We start from the raw sequence: 21578 nt of genomic DNA, 5'->3' as shown, positions 1-21578 counted from the left end.
CTTGCTTGTTTTACAATTAGGTATCCAACTCCAGTTTACTTTATAAGCTAGGAGTCCATTCACATTAAACAGGAAAATAAATTGAGAGGTTGCTTGAGATAACTGGGGCGTACATAGAGCTAGTTGTTTCTATATTCTGTATCTAAACCTGGATTTAAATTGGAAATAGGATTTTATTTGACCCAAATAATAAGTCCTTTTCTTCTTTCTCAGCCCCTTTGCTTTTACCCTGTCAGAAGCCAGCATGTCACTGGAAACTGAGCCAACAGTAAATACATCTGTGCTGCAGAAAATCGCTGCTGACATGAGTAATTTGATAGAAAACCTGGACACGCGGGAGCTCCACTTTGAGGGAGAGGAGGTGGACTACGAAGTGTCTCCCAGCGCACAGGAAGGTAACGACCGAGGGCCTGAGCCAGGAGAAGAGAGTTTATCAGGGTGGCTTGGCAGAGCACAGATTTGAAATAACCAGCAAATGATTGATCTTCCTTGCTGATGTCGTAACACTGGGCTAAGACTGTTTCGTTAACTGTTTTCTCGTTGCACATTATTATTCTTAAAAAAAAAAAAATGCCTGCAAAAGGCAAGTTATGCTACTATCATGTATTCTTGCAATATCATTGTGTTCTTGCAATAACTTTATTTATTTATTTTTTAGTGTATATCCCTTTCTCTGCTATTTATAAGACTCAAGGATTTAAGGAGCCTAATGTACAGTTGTACCTCTCTGGCTGTCCAATAAAAGCCCAAGTTCTGGAAGTGGAGCGCTTTACGTCTACAACAAGGGTCAGTGCCTTTATGGACTCAACTTGTATTAATCAATGTGTATGAATGAACGTACTGACTTCCATTTTCCTTTCTCCTAGCTATGCCTGTGTTTTAGCTTTCCTCTTGTTTGTATGTTTTGTTTTGTTTATCACTTCCAAGTCCTCATCACCTCTCAAGGTTTTGCTTTCTTCCCATTTAGTCTTTAGTCTCATATGCCTCTTTCCCTACCCTGGAAAATACATTTTTTTTTAAAAAAGGCATTTAAGGCAATGTAGAAGTTTAATAAATTGCAAAGTGCCTCTCCTAGTCTTTCTCACTCTGCAGTTTTCTGTTCAATGTGGATTCCTGGGGCATAACCATTCCCCCTAGGATGCCAGATAAAGTGCAGCTTTCCTAGTGCTTGTTAAGTAACAATAGAATGATGCTACCTAGCTCTTGAAAGAAAAACAACAACAAAAACAAAACAAAACGGGATACTGTAGTGGCTAGTGCCATTACCCAAAAGTATGGCTGAGAGAATTCTGCTGGCATATTCTGCCTCTCTGGTTTGTTCCTGGCACCTGTCCTTTGGGCCCCAGGCACAAGTTTTCCCTTTGAGGGCTGGAAAGGCCTTGGGAGTAAAATATCTTCATAACCTTTGAAATGGAGTGGACTAGGAGAAGCTGTTAGGGTAGCTGCACTTGCTCTGTTTCTGCCTGGATTTTGCAGTTGCCAAGTCGGACAGACACAAAAAGTTGCTGCAAAGTGGTGGCTTTTGTTCCTCAGAGTGCGCTCTGGCCACTGCAGAGTAAGGCCACTGCAGAGTAAGGCCACCATTGTCTCCTGCCTCAGGGGAGCTGTAGAGTGACCTTCCTGCCCCGGCAGGCTTTGCCTTCCCTTCCTCTTTGTCTTTGGGAGGGTGACACGTGCTTCCTGGGTCCTGATGGCTTTGCCTAGTGCTCTGTCCCCACCTGCCTGTGCGTGTTCTAACTCCTAGTTTCCACCCACCTTGGTGTGCAGCCTTTCCTCTAGGCCAAGCATGTCAAACTCACAGCCGTTTAAACGAGTTTGACATGCTTGCTCTAGGCTCTTCCTATGAGTTGGGTCCATATTTCCCTGGTATACCACTGAGCAACACCAACCAGAAATGTCTCTAAGATGACATTTGCCTTCTTATTGGCCTACCAGCTTTTAAACTGAGAGGCAGTAATGTGGGGGTTGACTGTAGTCTCAGAGCCAGACTGCAGGGTTTAATTCCTTCCTGTCTTTGCTTTGTGATCTCTCATAAGTTACTTAACCTCTCAGTTTCTCAGTGTCCTCATCTGAATAATGGGCATAATGGTGCCTATCTTCTAGGCTTGTTATGAAAATTTAATAATAATATACATAATATTATACAAGTATATTATATATTATATTATACAAATATTGAAGCCACCAAACCACAGACTTCTCTCTTTGCATATACTCTTCTGTTTGTCAAGTGAGTTTGGCTTAGTTCTGTTTTATTTTATGTACTAGAGGCCCAGTGCATGATTGAATCATGCACGTGTAGAGTCCCCTACACGCTTTTGCTTTCGATCACGGGGGAGCTGGGTGCCTGTCCGCTGTTGCACCAGGCCTGAGCGGACAGGCACCCAGCTCCCCCGCTTTTGATGGTCCGCAGTGGGACGTGAGCTCGCTGCCCCAGAGGCCCCTTCTGTGCCGCAGCACAGCCATGGAGCAGACGCTGAGCTCGAGCCGCCGCTGGTGACGCGAGCTCAGCGTCCCGCCGGCCCAATTGGCCACCCCAGGCCACCCCGAGTCCCGCCCCCCCCCACGCCTCCTGGCCAATTGCAGGCATAGCGAAGGTACGGTCAATTTGCATATTTGTCTATTATTAGGTAGGATTTTATTTTTCAATTACAGTTGACATACAATATCACATTAGTTCTGGTATACATCTCAGTGATTAGACACTATATATCTTACTAAGTGATCAACCACAATAAATCTTGTACCCATCTAAGGCCATACATAGTTATTAGAATATTGCCTGTATTCCCTTTGCTATACTTTACATCTCCATAACTATTCTATAACATCCACTTTGTACTTCTTACTTCCTTCACCTTTTTACCTTAGTCTGTATGAAAAAGCTAAGGATTATCCATATACTACTTAGTGTTTCATTTACTAAGAAATATGAACTAAATTCTTGCAGATGGAATGTGATTCCAGGTAAATAAAATGATCCCTTTCTGATGAATCAATACATCCTCTGTGCCAGCTCATGGCTAAGCACTTCTCTTTTCACTCTTGTGACAACCCGATGAGACAGATGTTATCACCTGCCCTCCCAGGCTGGCGATCTTCCACCTGCCCCTCTAGCTCCTCCACCCACCTGCCCCACCCTACTCTCTGCTTGTGTCCTCTTGGAGAGCCCAGATAGGAGATTGAGGTCACCCAGGATGGCTGTGTTTCTTGACCAAAGGCCCCCCATCTCCCCGTTCCTCTTTCCATTGCTCTCTCCTTCCGTTCCAGCTCTTGGTCCTGCCAGTTGTCCTGCCACTTGTCCATTCAGGACCAGGGATGCCTTCACAAGTCCCAGGTGACTGTCCTTTATGGTTTTTTATCCCTGTAACATCTTCACTGGCAGGCAGTTCCTTTATTAAGACTCCTCAAATTATTCCAATTCCAAAGAATTCCAGTAATTCTGCTGGGATGTTGTCTAACACGTGGTTGAGGCTTCACAGCTGGCAGGCTGCACCAAAGGATTTCAGACCTTTAAAATTTTCAAAAAGGATGTGGCAGGCTGTTTCCATTGCACCGTACTGCCTCACAATGGCTAAGAAATTTAGTGTACAAAACACATAGGGTTTATGGGTGATGGATAAACTTGGCATTTGCAATGTTTGGTTAAGTATTCCGTTTTCTTAGACTGGGAAGTAGAATCCTAAGAAATGTGGCAGTTTGCTTAAATTGAATAATTTTTTAAATTTATTTGACTTACCTTAAATTGAGCATTTTTCACTTGAATTGAATGCGAAGTTTCTGGCCATTCTGAGTTTTCCTGCATCCTTTTTGTGAAGCACGATGCAGAGTGATGCAAGGTGAAAGGCAGCATGTAGTATTAGACCTAGAACTTGGTTCATTTAACTTCCAGTTGTAGTAACCATCATGGATCCTAACTAGATGCAAAGCAAGTGCTACATTTGAATATTTATCAGTGATATGGTTGGATTTCAGATTTAAGAGCACAAGTTACATAGACTCTCATGCTCATGTTTTATATACTACATCAATACAGAGTGGTCGTGCTTTAGAAATTTGAAATATATGTCAAATACCAGTAACCAATGGCCACAGGCCAGGAATCACTCATGAGATTGCTGACACCAGAGCCTGGATAAACTAGCAGAGTAGGAGACATTTACTCTCTCCCATCCCCAGCATCTATGATACCCAAGTCTCCTCTAGGTGGTCCAGAGTACCTATTCCCCTCTCCCCACCTCCTCCTCACCACCTTACATCCCCCCCGCAAACACTATGGATCTTCCTTCAAGATCTCCTGTGCTTTATTTATAAATATCCCTCCGTCTCATGACACCTTCTACTATATCAAAATTCCTATCCCCCAGGACTGTTAGCTCTTCTGATTGAAATAATTCACTAGTCGCCAAGATATATTTGCATTTCATAAGACATAATTTTGAATTTTTTAATGAAGATTTATTTTAGTTAAGTTGCTAAGGAAAATATTTTGAGTGTAGGAAGATCTTGTGCTCCTTTCCCTCTAATGCACCTGTACCTTCCTGGTTATAGGTGGGGCTTCAGGGCAGGGAGATGTAGACAAGGAGGGACCTTGGAGTGTATTGCAGAAGAAGGTATAATGCCATTTGTGAAGGGCAAAAAGTGGACCAAGATAATGCTCCTGGGATCCATTCCTCCAGCTTCCCTCTCACCCCTCCTACTATCTGCTCACTGCTCATACTTTTGGACAATCCCTGATGGCTAAGTAGGGCCTTCACTCATTGTCTTCTTGACTTGGTTTCTTGTTTCAGGTGTGTGTGTGTCTGTGTGTGTCTCTCTATGTGTGTGTATATATGTGAGTTTGGAGCAATAGGAGTTGTGGGAGTTTGTCTTTAGTGAGATTCTGAGTTTGTCTTATGAAATTATAAGACAAACATTTAAGAGAATATTATTCTGTAATTAGTTGATTTTGAAAACATTTTACTTAAGTACTTACACAAAATAAGTAGGTTGGATTTAAGGGCACTTCCATGTTACTTATTAATTAGCTATTGTTCATCGAAATTTTTGTTGTTATCTAAAATACCAATCCTTTTTATTTATCTCTGTAGGCACGGAGTATCAATCTTTACACTATTGAATTAACACATGGGGAATTTAAATGGCAAGTTAAAAGGAAGTTCAAGCATTTTCAAGAATTTCACAGAGAACTGCTCAAGTACAAAGCCTTTATCCGAATCCCCATTCCCACCAGAAGGTAATTGTTTCAGAATTAATTATAAGGTTACCCAGATGTCCAAGTTGAGTGGAAAGAGTGTTTTATTCATGTTATGAGTTAACTGTCCATTGTTGGTAGGTATGTTCTATTAAATAGAACATATTGTCTTCCAGTCATAAACCATCTCATGAAAGATATTAGAGAGTCGTGGCTCAAAGAATAATCTAATAAATGTGTGCATTGTGTTTGTGTGTGTGCGTGTTTCAGACACACATTTAGAAGACAGAATGTCAAAGAAGAGCCTCGAGAGATGCCAAGCTTGCCCCGTTCCCCTGAAAACACGATGAAAGAAGAACAGTTCCTTGGCAGGAGGGTAAGTCCTACGCTGTTCTTTTGTTCAGAACATAACTTTGCAGCGTTGTAAAAACATGGATCTACTGAGGGGTGAGGAGGGTCTGGCTGCAGTTTTTCTCAGCCACCGGTCCATTACCCAGGCTGGTGATTCGCCCCTGGAATGGGTTAGGCAACCCTCTTTCCCCCACGCCGTTCTGACCCTGGGAGGTTGCATTTTTCCAGAAGAAGTGTTTCCTTTTGTAGGAGTGATATTGTGACGAAGCTGTCTTCCCTGCAGGGACCACTATGGGCTCGTTGTGAGTCAAGATTGAGCTCATTATTGGGAGTTTTGAGATCTTCTCTTTTTAAATCAGACATTTTCATGCATTTGCTTCAGAATTTGAGTAGTTTGACCTAAATATATGTCGGGAATATGTAGATGGGGAGAGAAGGATAGAGTTGCACATGTACATCAGTAGGACAGAAACCTCAGCCCTGCTCTGCTTCAGTGATGTGGTCCTGCATAGGATAAATTAATTTTTTTTACTAGAAAATTAACAAATAAATGTGAGTTCTGTTTTGCCATCTGAAACTCTTATGGTCTGAAAGGGATGTTTGTTTTATCCTTTGTAGTTGTCATCTTGTTTAAAATCTTTTTAGGGGCCTGGAATACATATTTTCAAAGATACCAAGACAAATAAAATTCTATAATTTTGGGTTACCATGTGTACATATGCAAGTGCAGTTGAAAACGATAAACTATGGCTTTAACAGTTGGTACTTCAGCAAGCATCGTAGTCAGTACAATTGACAACCCCTTCACCCCCTCTCACCTTAATATATTTGAAGTCAGAGTACAACTTACTAGAAAGTCTCTTTTTATTTAACTCCCTCCTTGTTTTCCCCCTGAAAATCTGTTTAAGAATTGCAGTACACATTCCAGTAAATTCAGTGTTAGAATTGAGGAAATTTTGGTGTTTTATAAAATCAGAAAATACTTTAAAACCACTCATTATAGGCAAGTCCTGTGTTAGTGATTGTGGAAGATTAAAAGAATATACTGCTGGGGCCTTGTCAGCAGCTTATAAAAGACCTAAGTATGTAAAAATTTAAGAAGAAGAGATTTAAATAATGGTTCAAGGGAACTATGGAAATAACTTCTTAATACTATTCAGGATTCCTTATCCAGTGGTGACATTTATAAATCATTGAATAACTTATAGAAGGCAAGATGGACCGATGACCACATTACTGGCATTGTTTAAATTTTTCTGTAAGTGTGATGATGTTATTTCTTATCTAAAATGTTTGCATTACAGAAACAACTGGAAGATTACTTGACAAAGCTACTAAAAATGCCCATGTATAAAAACTATCATGCAACAGTAAGTACTATTTAGTGATTTAAATTTTGAACGTACAAAATCATAGATTGTCAGCTAAATTTTGTATCATTTTATTAACGCAGGTACTTGTATCCACTTTTGGATTATTCCTTGTGCTAAAATAAATGAAATGAACACAAAATTGATTTGACAGAAAGGATCTAGGTTATGGTGATGCTATTTTAAGATACAAAAATATAACTGATATGTCTGTAACAGTAGATTTATTTATTTATTTATTTATTTAATTTCTTTATTGATTAAGGTGTCACACATTTGTCCTCATCCCCCCATTCCCCTCCCACATCCCTCCCCACGGATGCCCCAACCCCCTGTTGAACTTAGCCGTTGGATAGGCTCATATGCATGCACACAAGTCCCTTGGTTGATCTCTCCCCCCTCCCCCCAACCTCCCCTATCCTCCCTCTGAGGCCCGATAATCCGATCGATGCCTCCTTGTTTCTGGTTCTGTTCTTGTTCATCAGTCTATGTTGTTCATCATTTCCCCAAGATGAGCGAGATCATGTGTCACTAGAGATATACTTATAAGAACTGAATGTGAGACGAGCAATAATAGTTATGCTGACAGGCAAATGAATCAGTCTGTAGTGAGTTTCTTTCTGGACCAACAGTTCTTTAGAGACCCAATTTCAATGTCCACCAGTTCCTTATGTGTACATGTCAGCACTGACCCCTCAGCTCTGGATGGTGGACAAATGGCGGTAACGGAGGTCTGACTCCCTCTGGTTTGGTCTCGGTCGGACCCAGGGGCATGGCTTCACCTGGACTCAGGGACACATGGCCTCACCTGGGCCCGGAGGTGCGTGGCCTCTCCCAGACCCAGGGGCACGTGGCCTCACCAGGACCTAGGTGCACGTGGCCTCACCCAGATCCAGGGACACATGGCCTCACCTGGGCCCGGGGGCGCGTGGCCTCTCCCAGACCCAGGGGCACGTGGCCTCACCCGGACCCCGGACCCAGTCTCACCCGGATCCAGGGACACATGGCCTCACCTGGACCCGGGGGGCGCGTGGCCTCTCCCAGACCCAGGGGTGTAACAGTAGATTTAAATGAACTTGAAATGCTGCTATAGGCTAGATTATCTAGAAATCAGCCTACTTTTCTCCTCAGGCTTCCAGAATAAAGTCCCAAAGCATTCCTAACCCTTAAGAGAAAACTTTAAGTAGGAAGTGATGAAAACAGTTGAGCAGACCTGAATACCCAGAGATTTTACGGAGCATGCTGTGAATGCCATCTGATCGGCCTGTGATGCTTAATAAAAGGCCTGTCTTTTCGTGTGAAAGTGAGAAGCCTGGGAAAAGCCAGGGAGAAAAGAAACTATTGGAAAATAAGAGATGGTGGAACTTGCAAGCAGCTGGGAGGCACAGAGTGGGAGAGTGGCCTTACAGAGGATATCAGAAAACACTGAGCTCTGCTGGCTTAGAGGCCCTTGAAGGTGCTGTGTTTTTAAAGGGTTAGCCTTCGCTTACCTAAAGGTCCAGATAACTGAGAATGCACTGGATTATTAGACTTTGTATCTGTGTTTGTACGACCTGTATTGCTGTGGGGTTGGATATATGTATGTGGTGTCTGTGCAGAACATGAGAATAGGTGCAGTTATGACTTGGCCTCTAGCTTAGAGAACGGTATCACATAAATACTGCACAGAAAGAGGGAAGACCTCTGTGTATTTAGGAGAAGAAGCAAGAGCATCTTGACCTTTAAGAGTATTTTTGTGACTCTGCCCTCATGCTGCCTGTCAGCATATTATTTGGAGGGTGGGGTATGCACCCAGCTGGCCCCCATTATAGGTAAATCACTGGGACGACTATGGCCACCTTCTGCAGCAGCTTGCCCTGTGATGTTCCATGGTGGACTTGAAGGAGCTTGCATGGTTTCATAATCCTGGGAAAGAGTTTTCCCAGGGAAACCAGAAATCTGGGTCCAACCAGTGGATCTCAAGAGAAGGAATGGGAAGGATTTCTTCCCTTCATGGACTTGGAAGCATGCAACTGTGAATGAATGTAACAAATAAAGTTATTACTGCTCTTATTACTAAAAATGCTGCTTCCTATTGTGTTCTCTGAACTCTGTTTTCAGATATGCTCTTTTCTTTAGCAGGGAATTCTTTAAATGCACCCTGGTACCAGGATGCAATGACTTGCCCTTTGTTTTCCTTTTCTGCCTGCCTGTGACTTTACTTTTACTCTTCCGTTTGGTTCTGGAACAGTACTTGCTGAATTTAGTTTTCTCTTTCCACGTACATTATTACATTTTGGATTCTAATGTTGATTACGCACTTTTCAAAAATGTTTATTCTGATTTCTTTTTTAGTCAGAAAATTCTTTCCAAAGTTGACCCATAGTGTATTTAGAAATTCCAGAATGTCTTCTAGACATTTTCTTTGGAAGGGGAAACCCAGCTACACCTGACTGAATATATGTTCTTCCTCATTTTTGATGGTTATTTAAATTATTCCCCCAACGGCAGAACTCTCAAAAATGATTCAAGCATTGGATACAATTTGATCTATCTTAATTCTCTGACATTATTTTCTTTTTATACTAAATGTAATCTGGCCTAGAGACTAGATGTGAAAGCCTCCACCTCATATTTGTGAAATTAGATTGGCACTATGTGTCTTTAAAAAAAAACACACACACAAAATATATATCTCTAAACGCATAATAATCTGGCCACTCAGTGTGTGTGTGTGTGTGTGTGTGTGTGTGTGTGTGTGTGTGTGTGTATTAGAGGCCTGGTGCATGAATTCGTGCATGGGTGGGATCCTGCCAGCCTGGCCAGGGGTAGGGGACATGGATAGTTGGCCAGCCTGCCTGCTGGTCGAACTCCTGGTTGAGGGGACAATGTGCATATTAGCCTTTTATTATATAGGATATAAACTAAGTGGCCAGATTATTATGTGTTCAGAGATCATAATAATCTGGCCACTCAGTGTATATGTAATCATCTGCCTTCTGTATGCCCCCTACTGGGGTCGAGCCCACAACCAAGGTACATGCCCTTGACTGGAATTGAACCCAGCACCTTTCAGTCCACGGGCTGATGCTCTATCCACTGAGCCAAACCGGTTAAGGCTATGTGTCTCTTTTGATAATTGTGAGAAATGTTAATACTGCTATCTGCAAAAAGCATATTAAAAATTTATTTTTGGTATAATCTTACATAAGTAATTTATATTTTTGTAAGCATAAGACAAACCTATTATAAAGTAATTTGGGTCATTAGGCCAATAGGATCGTGGATCATAGGTCAAGGGATCAGATAGGATCATTTCCTTAATTTCAATAAAATTTTAGTACAATTAGACTTCGACAGCTCTTTCTTCTAATTTTTTTTTTAAATCCTCACCTAAGGATATTTTTTCCATTGATTTTTTTTTTTTTTTTAGAGAGAGTGGAGGGGAGAGAGGATGGGGAGAGAGAAAGAGAGAGAGAAACATCAATGTGAGAGAGACACATCAATCAGTTGCCTCCTGCACACACCCCAACCAGACCAGGGATTGAGCCTGCAACTGAGGTATATAACCTTGACTGGGAATTGAAAGAACTGAGACCCGTTGGTCCAAGGGTTGACACTCTCACCACTGAGCAAACTGACCAGGGCTCTTCCTACTTCTATATGGTCACTGGATAAATCAATACTTAAATAGCCTCCTTTTCCTCCAGAAGTTTTAATTCCTCTTTTCCTCCTTGAGATTCTGAAAAGCAAAGTGTCCTAGTGTTTTAGTAAATTTAACATTAGGTGGTTCCCTCAGAGATGATTGGTAATTCATTCTGTCTTCTCTACTCATTTGTAAAATGGGGATATTTCACCTCTTCTCAAGGCATACATGTATTTAGAAAAAAAATAACATATACAATTTCTTTTTTTAATATTTATTTATTTATTGTTTAAAGTATAACATATACAATTTTAAGAAAGATTCCTTTTGTGTCCTGAATTATATTGGCGTTGGCTGTAGTACCAAACCCACTAACTGGGTATTTTAATTAATAACTGGAAAATGCTTATCTTCCAGGGAATTTAAAGGAGAAGCCATTGGAAACAATACATGCACTTTTTCCTGACTGTCGGTTAGAATCTAGAAATGGAACACAGTGAATAATTTCCAAGAGAAGGGCTGTAAGCTGATAAAGTGTTATCGCTAACTTCAAGTTAATCATCAGACTCCTGTAACTTAACATTCCTTTTCTCCAAGGTGATGATTAGCTTGAAATCACCACTTTGGAGGTAAGGAATCTGAGAATAAACATCTCACAGATCATTATAACACTGAGCTCATCTCTCCCTTTCTTTTTAAGGTGAATAAATTTAGCTTGAGGAGAAGAGTGGGTAAAATTAATAAAGATACACGGTGATGTTTCCATTCCAACAGAGAAAAGCTGTATTGATTTAAACAGCAATATTTGCAAATTAATGGAAATGTCATTCTCATGAATGGGTCTTCGAGTTGGGAGAGGCTAGACGCTGGGGAGCCTCTCCGTTCCCTCCACAGATGAGCTGTCTTCTCTTCTTTCCAGAGCTGTATTGTTTTACCTGGCAGGCACCCTTGCCAGGAGTGGGTGAGCCCACTTCCCACCCTTACTACAAGGGCACTGCCCAACCCCATGCTTTTGTCTTCATTACCTCTGAGAATGTCCTACTTGGCCACTCTCTTGAATTTTGTTGCCTCAGGAATAAAGCGGGGGAGGCCTCTGAACATCCCCCCTCTAATATAAAGACGAGGTAGAAAAGCAGTGTGTCTGTGATTGCTGAATCATTCCCAGGGTTTGCTGTTACCCTTGGGGTTTGCCATGGGAACTCTTTGCTTCTCTGTTTCCCTAACATACTTTTTTCAAGTTACTTAGAGGGGAAAAAGGTATTGATTAATACATTATTCAAGAGATCAATAAGCCCTATGAAATATTGTCAGGCTAAATGAATGATTAAATTCTTTTTAAAGAGTATGTTTTTATTGATTTCAGAGAATGGAGAGGGAGAGAGAGCTAGAAACATCAATGATGAGAGAGAATTATTGATTGGCTGCCTCCTGCAAGCCCCACACTGGGGATGAGCCTGAAACCTGAGCATATGCCCCAACCAGCAATGGAACCTTGACCTCCTGTTTCATAGATCAACGCTCAACCATTGAGCCACACTCAGCAGGCAATGGTTAAATTCTTACTCCTGAGAATCACCTGCCCAAATGGAGAATGGAAGTCTTATCACTGAAGATACCCTGAGAAGTTTGGACAACATAATCTTTGTTAAATTTCAGCTTGTATTATTTAGGTGTGCTTCTAAATTGATCTTGTCACATTTACTTTCAATAGGATAAATCTGTATTAGAATATTTATTGTCAGATAGTTTCCCTTTTCTCTAAAATACGGCTAGGTCTTTCTTGAAATCACTCTTTAGTCAAATTTTACTAAGCCATTAGGATAATTTAAAATTTTACAATAATGCACAACTTTAGTGTATTGTATTGCTAATGTATACTAGTACTTTTAAATTTAGATGGAATTCTTTACACTTGGCAATTTTGTTGCGATATTGTAAAGTTATGATTTCTGAATTATTTCAAATAATATATTTTTGTCAACTATTCGCTGATAAGAGCTATGTGAATAAGGAAATATCCAGGTTTTAGATAAGAGGTTTTCTTGATATTTGCTTTCATTTCCTATTCCTCCATTCAACTGTTCTGTGACTTTGCATAAATTAACCACACCTCTGTGGTAGTTTCTTTCCCTGTAAACTGGGAATGACACTTTCTCTCTGCTCCCTAGAGATAAGTAGACCTGTGGCTTAGGGTTTTAAAACTTTTGGATTCTGTGGCTCAGAGCTGCAGTGTCACTTCTAATATGTGTTACTACATTTTCCAGTTAGTAAGCATTTCCACAAACCAGATTAAAAATGCATGGTACTGAATCACCATGTTTAATACAAGTAATGAACTGTAAAGACCTTGACTGTTAAAATACTTCAAGCTTACTATTAGATATTTCCCATCACATATACAAAGTTTAAAGGAAAACTGTTATGGTTCATGTTATTAATTCCATTTACTAGCCCCGATTGAATACTACTTCCTCTGCAATGTCCTGTCAGCCAGGAAGCAGTCACCCTGTCTCTATAACTCTCTGAAGACTTTCACATGTAACTGTTATGGTTCTTCCCACAGAACTTTGTGGATGTGAAGTGTCTGGTCTCCTCCCTGCTTCCTGATGCCAGAAGCATGTATTTTTTGCCTTTGATTTTTCTAGTAAGGCTGTCATTGACATGGTCGAAGACCACTGGCAGATCTGGGCTTACTGTGGCCGCTTCTGTAAATTGGGAGCAAATTAATGTTAATCTCTAGTTGTTTCAAGGAGTATACAAGGTAAAACTACTGCACGTGCTAAGAATTACATGATATTCAGTGGTTTTCCCCTCTGTGCCTCCACATGTTCATCTAGTACTCACCTAGGTAGAATAAAGTTACTCAATTTTAGTAAAATAAATGTTGAATGACTTTTTGCCTTGGCAGCTTACTTTTGAGAATACTGACTGGTCTGACCTGACTCTGAACACCTCTTGCTAATTTTGTGATCTTGAACAGTTTCTTTAACTTCTCTAAATCAGAGGATGATAAATTGTGGCCCATGGACCAAACCCAGTCCACTGCCGGTTTTCATATGGTTCGTGAGATATGAATAGTTTTTACATTCTTAAAAATTGAAAAAAGTAAAAAAGAATAATATTCCATGACATAAAATTATATTAAATTCATAGTTTAGTATGCATAAAGAAAGTTTTAATGGAATACAGTCATGCTTATTCATTTATGTATTATCTATGGCTGCTTTCATGCTATAGTAATTTATATGGTTCATGAAGCCTAAAATATTTACTGTCTGACTCTTTGTAGAGAAAGTTTGCCTATTCCTATTCTAAACCTCAATTTCCTCTTTTGTACAACAGGATAAATAGTACCTTTTTCAGAGAAACATCAATGTGAGAGAGACACATCAATCAGAGAGGTTTGAGATAATGTGTGAAAAATTCTTAGTACAGGGTCAATGATGTTAAATATTCAGTAAATGTTAGCCATTGATGTTATTATAATATTTATAGTTTTTAATTATCTCATAATTTGTTTAGTGAAGGTAGATAAAAAATTCTCTCCCATTATACTCACTAAAATGGATTATTTTATATTATAATTACTTATAATATAATTACTATAATTTAATTTTAATTAATTTTTATTAATTATTTAATTTTAATTTTGTTACATTTCTATTAGAATATTTTGGTATTCCTGGTGTTCAAAGACCTCCCCAACATTCCCTCAACCAACTTTGCCATTTAATTTTCAGTTACTTTCCTTTATCTCTAGCTCAGCTGTACATCCAATGACCTTTATACACTTTTCCTCTTCTGTATCCCCTTTTGTCTGGTTTAGTCCATCTTCCAAATCTAGTACCAGCATCACTCCCTTCACAGAATTCTTTTATTATTTGTAGGTATACTATGCCACACAATCTCCCTTCCCCAACAACAAAAACAAACACAAAAGAATTTGGGAGGAAATTCTTTCTCCAGAGCCTATGTGAGCATTTTATTTCTACATAGTAAAGCACACATCACTTTCTTGCTTGTGTTTTAATTATGCATATACTTCTTATCTGGACTCTTTCAGGAAAATACCATTGTTATTGATCTGTGTACTCTGTACAGTACCCCAGATGTGTTTGCACATTGAAGTAACTAACGTGTTTTTTAAATGCATAAATTTTTCTTTTCTTCTGACTTTTTAAAGTATGGATTTTTGGCTCTTTTCAGACAGAATTCCTTGATATAAGCCAGCTGTCTTTCATTCATGATTTGGGACCAAAGGGCATGTAAGTTCCCATGTTGGATCTTTAAAGAGAAGTATGGATATTGATGAGTATTAACATTGGATTTATCGGCATGCCAGGATGGTGGAACTCATCTGGTTTTACTGGTAGCTTCTCCTCATCAGAGGCAGAGCAACTGAAGGGATCTATTTAGGCAAAACAAAATATCTTGCTACAGTAAACAAAAGTAGCAATTGCTCTACCCTCTTCCTTATGTGCTTAGAGCACCAATTTTCTATAACCCCACAGTTGGACTTTTTAATACAGGTAACAAATATGATGTGGGAGAATGTATCAAAAATCAAACACACTATATTATATATTTGAAAATATCTAAGATAGTAGATCTTAAAAGTTCTCATCATAAGAAAAAAATTGTAACTGTGAAACGATGGATGCTAGCTAGACGTACTGTGGTGATCAATTACTTCACATTATATACAAATATCAAATCACTGTATTGTATACTTAAAACTAATATAATGTTATATGTCAATAATATCTCAATATAATGTTATATGTGAATATCTCAATTTTTAAAAACTCAAATATACAAGATCTCTTCTAATCACTTATAAAAGTTAGCTGCTTATCACTCATTTTCATGACTGAAAATAATCCTGTGTAAAAGGTATGTTATGTAACAAGATTGAAATTTACTTATTATTTTCCTTCACAATATGAGAGCTTGGTATGATAAAGAGCTTAACTTTTTGAAGTGAAGATCATTGTTAGTGGAGTGCTTTGAGGATGAGCTGCTAGGACTCATCCTAGCAAATAGGGTACTGAGCTGTCTGAAGGTGAAGGAGGAGAGAAAAGACAGGAAAGTTTTGAGAATGAAGTAGTTTATTAAGTCCCACGTTGCAAGGTTGTCTCAGCTAAGAGTGAGATGGGAATTTGAAGATGATGGGTTACTTTGATGTCTCTTTCAGAGAAGGCATGATAATGAAAAGATCCGGAGGACACAGGATACCTGGCTTGAATTGCTGTGGTCAGGGAAGAGCCTGCTACCGGTGGTCAAGAAGGTAGGACTTAGGAGTTTTGTGTATATTTTTTAATAAACTGGATATTTGGGGAATTTTTACACACTAGTTTTAAATTAAATTATAAATTGTAAATCAGTTATAAATCCTTTGAAAGTCATAACAGAAGAAATTTTAAGTTCTAAGTTTCATTATCTATTTCCTAATATCAAACTATACTATAAGGCGATAACAATCAAAACAGCATGGTACTGGCATACAATCATACATATAGATCAATGGAACAGAATAAAGAGCCCAGAAATAAATCCACACCTTTATGGTCAATTAATATTCTAGAAAGAAGGCAAAAACATACAATGGGGTAAAGATAGAACATACTAAAGATAGACTAGACATTAAATAAATGGCGATGGGAAAATTATACAGATATGTACAAAAAAAATGAAACTAGATCACCATTACCTTCTTACACCATACACAAGAATAAATTCAAAATGAGTTAAAGATTTAAATATAAGACTCAAAACCATAAAAATCCTAAAAGAAAATATAGGCAGTAAAATCTTGGATATTTCTTGTAGCAATATTTTTTTCTGATATGTCTCCTCAGGCAAGGGAAACAAAAGAAAAAATAAACAAATGGGACTACATCAAACTGAAAAGTGTTTGCACAGCAAAGGAAACCATTAACAAAATGAAAAGAAAAGCCACTGAATGGGAGAACATATTTGCCAATGACACATCTGATAAGGCGTTAATATCCAAAATTTGTAACAAACTTATAAAACTGAACACTAAAAAAAAAACCAAAACAAACAAACAAAAAACAATCCAATTTAAAAAATGGACAAAGAACCTGAATAGACACTACTCCAAAGAGGACACACAGATGGCCACTAGACATATGAAAAGATGATCAACATCACTAATCATGATAGAAATGCAAATTAAAACGAGATATCACCTCAGACCTGTCAGAATGTTTACCATCAATAAATTAACAAACAAGTGTTGGTGAGCATGCAGAGAAAAGGGAACCACCATGCACTCTTGGTGGGAATGCAGATTGGTACATTCACTGTGGAAAACACTATGGAGTTACCTCAAAAAAATTAAAATTGGAACTGGGAATATATCCAAAGAAACTCAACACACTAATTCGAAAGAACCACCATGTTCATTGCAGCATTATTTACAATTGCCAAGCTCTGGAAACAGCCCAAGTGCCACCAGTAGATGAGTGGTTAAAAAAGCTTTGGCATATTTACACAATAGAATACTACTCAGCTGTAAAAATAGAAGGAAATCTTACCTTTTGCAATAGCATTGATGGATCTGGAGAGTATTATGCTAAGTGAAATAAGCCAGCCAGAGAAAGATAAATACCATCTGATTTCACTTATATGTGGAATCTAATGAACAAAACAAACTAAATAGAAACAGATTCATGGATACAGAGAACAAATTGACAGTTGTTAGAGGGGAAAGGGCTTGGGGAGGCTGGATAAAAAAGGTAAAGCGATTAAGCAAAAAAAACCAAAAACACAAAAAAATACAAAACTCGTACACAGACAATAGTGTGGTGATTACCAGAGGGAAAGGAGTGTAGGGGGAGAGAGAAGAGGGTAAATGGTGGATAAATGGTGATGGAAGAAGATTTGACTTTGGGTGATAAACACACATTATAATATACAGATGATATATTATAGATTTATAGACCTGAATCTTATATAATTTTATTAACCAATGTTACCCCATAAATTCACTTAAAAATATGGCCAATATCAAGTGTTGACAAAGATGTAGGAAAATCAGAACCCTCAGACATCGCTGGTGGAAATGTAAAGTGGTTCAGCACTCTGGGAAACAGTTCTTCAGCATATTAATTAGAGTTGCCATATGCCCCAGCATTTCTTTCTACTCCTATGTGTTCACCCAAGACAATTGAAAAATATGTCTATATCAAAACTGTACAAAACTGTACATGACTGTACACAGCAGCATTATCCAGAAGAGCCAAAAAGTGAAAACAACCCAAATGTCTATCAATTGATGAATGCTTAAATAAGAGGTGGTATTAATAATACAGTAGATTATTATTCAGCTATAAAAAGGAATGAAGTCTACTATTTCTTTCTGGGTTGATGAAAATATCTGGAATTAGATGGCCATGATGGTTGCAAACTTTGGGAATACATTAAAAACCACTGAATTGTATACCTTTAAAGGGTGAGTTCTTTGATATGTGAATTATATCTGAGAAACATTTTTTAACTTTTAATAAAAAAGAATGAAGTACTGATGCATGCTGTATCATGAAGCAACCTTGAAAATGTTGCAACAATAACTTACTGGGATTTTGAAAAAAAATATATTTTAACTTTGGAAAGAATATATGAGCTCATGTGTAAATATGAAATTGAGCTGTGTTTGTGTTAAAAACATATAAACTTAAAACTGGGATCTATCTTTAAACATTATGATACAGTGCCAACAAAATTATTAAATTGGGCTCTAATTTTGGGGGGTTTTGAAAGGATCAAAAAGATTAGAAGGAAAAAATCGAAAGCTCAGATTAAAGAAATTTCAGTGTCATAAAAAAAACACACACAGATTTACTACAATGAAAAAGGAAATAACACACTCTAAAATATTTTCTTCCAAATAAACTCTGGAACCTACATGAAGCTTTTTTAGATGGAATAGCCAGGGAAGGCCGACCCGTGGAAGAACATCTAAGCAGAGCGTTGACTGACAAAAGGGGTCATCCATGGGAAGATCTGGAAGAAACAACTTCGAGGCAGAGGAACAGTGAATGCAGGAGCCCAAAGTAGAACAAGATTGTCAGGCTGAGGAACAGCCAGACACAGGAGGTGGGACAGAAGAGTGGGAAATGAAGGTGAAAAGGTGATGGCTGGCTCATGTCCGCCCACCTGCATTTTAATGCCACAGCAGTAGTAGCATAGGCAAGAGGCATCTTGTTGGAACAGACCATCATCTCACCTGGTTTAGACCAAGAATATTCATAAAAGTCCAGATTTATTGGTGCTGGGAACTGTGCTAAACAATGTATGTGAATCATCTCAGTTAATCTGCACAGACACATAGGAGCAGGGCATTGCTGTTACCCTCCTTTTATAGACTTAGGCTCAGTTGGCCAAGTTCACACAATCAGGCAGGTGGCAGAGCCGGAATTGGAGCTCAGGGAGGCTGACTTGAAGGCAGGTGCTTAATCCCTGCGCAGCCGGTGCTGACTCCCAAAAGGCTGGTTGATGGATTGCTTTTGTGTTACAAATCCTCTCGTTAAGAAAAAAAAAAAAAAAAGAATCTATTAACAAAAGAACAAAAGAGAGAAAGGGAAGAAACCAGAAGAGTTTTAATGAATGGTGTAATTAAGAAAAGCTCCAAATAAAGGCCAGGAGTCAGTTTACCCTGATAGCTAATGACTGTTAAAAAGAACAACTACCCTAGCTGGTTTGACTCAGTGGATATAGCATTGGCTTGTGGACTGAAGGGTCCTGGGTTCTATTCCGGTCAAGGGCACATGCCCAGGTTGCAGGCTCGATTCCCAGTACGGGGTGTGCAGGAGGCAGCTGGTCAATTATTCTCTCTCATCATTGATGTTTCTAACTCTCTCTTCCTCTCTGAAATCAATAAAACTGTATTTAAAAAAACAAAACAAAAAAACAACTCATCATTGTCAAAACAGAAACCATTATCTTTTGTGTTCAGCTTTCAAAAATCCAGCTGTCACTACTAAACAATTCCATATTTCTAGGCTGCCACATCTTCAAGGGAGTCACCATTGATATAGATACCACATGAATGGCACCCCGTAGAGTTGAGCAGTGCCCTCCTGCCTCATTTCTGATGCCCAACAGGGCTGTTTGTAGCCTATTTGGAACCTGTGTGCAAATTAGAGAAAAGTGCCCTCCTTCAGCAGGCATCCTTGTGCAGAGCACTACACAGTGGTACCTGGTGGCCTGTTCCCAAGGACATGTTTTGCAGCCCTTGGCCCTGGTGGTTAAGCCATGAGCCTGTGCTCTCAGGAGCATTTCTGAGGTTTATTCTGTCATGGGAGCTGGTTCACCTGGATATGGCATCATTCCATTGTCATCCCACACTGTTGTCTCTGGTGTGGAGCGCTGGCCAGACTGGCTGTCATGCCATTCCAGTATCACAAGTCTGGCATGTTTGACTTCCTTCCCAGATTGGAAAGCCTGCCAGCTGTGGTTGTCAACGCCTGTCAGCACCATAGTAAGCCAGGTCTCTGGGCCTGTGCCGCATGTCTGTTCTCTAGCTTGCTTCGAAGTCAAGCTGAGAGAAGGTTCAGCAGAAAAAGAAGGAACTTTACCAGATATACGATCTATCTTCTCTCTTTTAGCCTTAACTGAGCTTTATCAGTTGGCAGCCACACGTCTGGACTTACTCAGCCATGGCCATCAGAATCACTGAGTTACCATTTGATATCATGACCTTGGCATTCATATTGAGCAGTATTGAGAAATCTTATAAAATGCATAATTTCTGCATTTGCTGAAAATTATTGAGATTATTATCCACTAGAGGCCCAGTGCACAAATTCGTGCACAGGTGGGGTCCCTCAGCCTGGCCAGCGATCAGGGCTGATTGGGGCCGTCTCGCCCAGTCCCTGCCGGGGGAAGGGACTGTGGGAGGTGGGCCAGCAGCAGGAGGTTGGCTGTGGGAGTGCACTGACCACCAGGGGGAAGCTCCTGTGTTGAGCACCTGCCCCCTAGTGGTCCGTGCATGTCATAGCAACCGGTCAACCAGTTGTTTGGTTGACCAGTCGTTCGGTTGACCAGTCATAAATGTTGCTTAGGCTTTTATATGTATACTAGAGGCCCGATGCATGAAATTCATGCAAGAGGAGGCCTTCCTTCCCTCAGCTGCCGGCACCGGCTTCCCTCTGGCAACCAGGACCTGGGCTTCCCTCCAGCCGCTTGCAGGCACCTGGGACCTGAGCTTCCCTCGCAGCCCTGGCTTTGTCCAGAAGGATGTCCAGTCTACTTAGAATATTATGCTTTTATTATTATAGATATACTAGAGGCCCAGTGCACGAAATTCATGCATGTGGGGGATGGGGGTCCCTCAGCCCAGCTTGCACCCTCTCCAATCTGGGACCCCTTGGGGGATGTCCAGAGATTGGGCCTAAACAGGCAGTCGGACATCCCTCTCGCAATCCAGGACTGCTGGCTCCTAACCGCTCACCTGCCTACCTGTCTGATCACCCCTAGCCACTCTGCCTGCCTGCCTGATCACCCCTTACTGCTCTGCCTGCCTGCCTGATCACCCTAACTGCCTCTGCCTCAGCCCTGCCACTGTGGCTTTGTCTGGAAGGACGTCTAGAAGGACATCCGGAACACGTCTGGTCTATCTGGTCTAATTTGCATATTACCCTTTTATTAGTATAGATTATGTTGTTCAGTTGCCTTGTGTTCAGGTCTCAAATGAGAAACTTCCTTTGGGACTTAGCTTTTTGGGTGCAAGACCTCTTTATTTCTTTAACTTACTCATTTTATAAGAAAAACTGGGAAACCCTGGTATGCCATCACCATAATTATACTAGCACTGTGGTTAGGTGTTTGCTTTCTGTGACCTTGATTTTTTTCCTTTTTTAAAAAAAAACAATATCACATGTATGTCCTTTACTGTAAGTTATCCACAGTCCATTCCACCCACTTTTATTAGAGGGAGGCAGCCTAACATATTAAAAAACAAATGAATGGAATGAACTGTGTGGAAATCAATGCATATTTGTATACATTGAAT

The 21578-nt window shown here is 39.8% G+C and overlaps 1 protein-coding gene across 1 annotated transcript in view; it reads left to right on the top strand.

The window, feature by feature from the left end:
- Positions 1 to 220: 220 nt before the first annotated feature.
- PLD1 (phospholipase D1) overlaps positions 221 to 21578 on the top strand; it is a 122180-nt gene continuing 100822 nt past the window's right edge. The window contains exons 1-7 of the mRNA XM_054713729.1: positions 221 to 395; positions 659 to 786; positions 5091 to 5236; positions 5465 to 5570; positions 6850 to 6915; positions 14747 to 14805; positions 15735 to 15827. Coding sequence (XP_054569704.1) covers positions 245 to 395; positions 659 to 786; positions 5091 to 5236; positions 5465 to 5570; positions 6850 to 6915; positions 14747 to 14805; positions 15735 to 15827 — 749 coding nt within the window. The 5' untranslated portion in view covers positions 221 to 244. The remainder of the gene's footprint in view (positions 396 to 658; positions 787 to 5090; positions 5237 to 5464; positions 5571 to 6849; positions 6916 to 14746; positions 14806 to 15734; positions 15828 to 21578) is intronic.

Source organism: Eptesicus fuscus, chromosome 3 (genome assembly GCF_027574615.1).
Source record: "Eptesicus fuscus isolate TK198812 chromosome 3, DD_ASM_mEF_20220401, whole genome shotgun sequence".
Lineage (NCBI taxonomy): Eukaryota > Metazoa > Chordata > Mammalia > Chiroptera > Vespertilionidae > Eptesicus > Eptesicus fuscus.
This window is presented reverse-complemented; position numbering and strand designations above follow the sequence as displayed.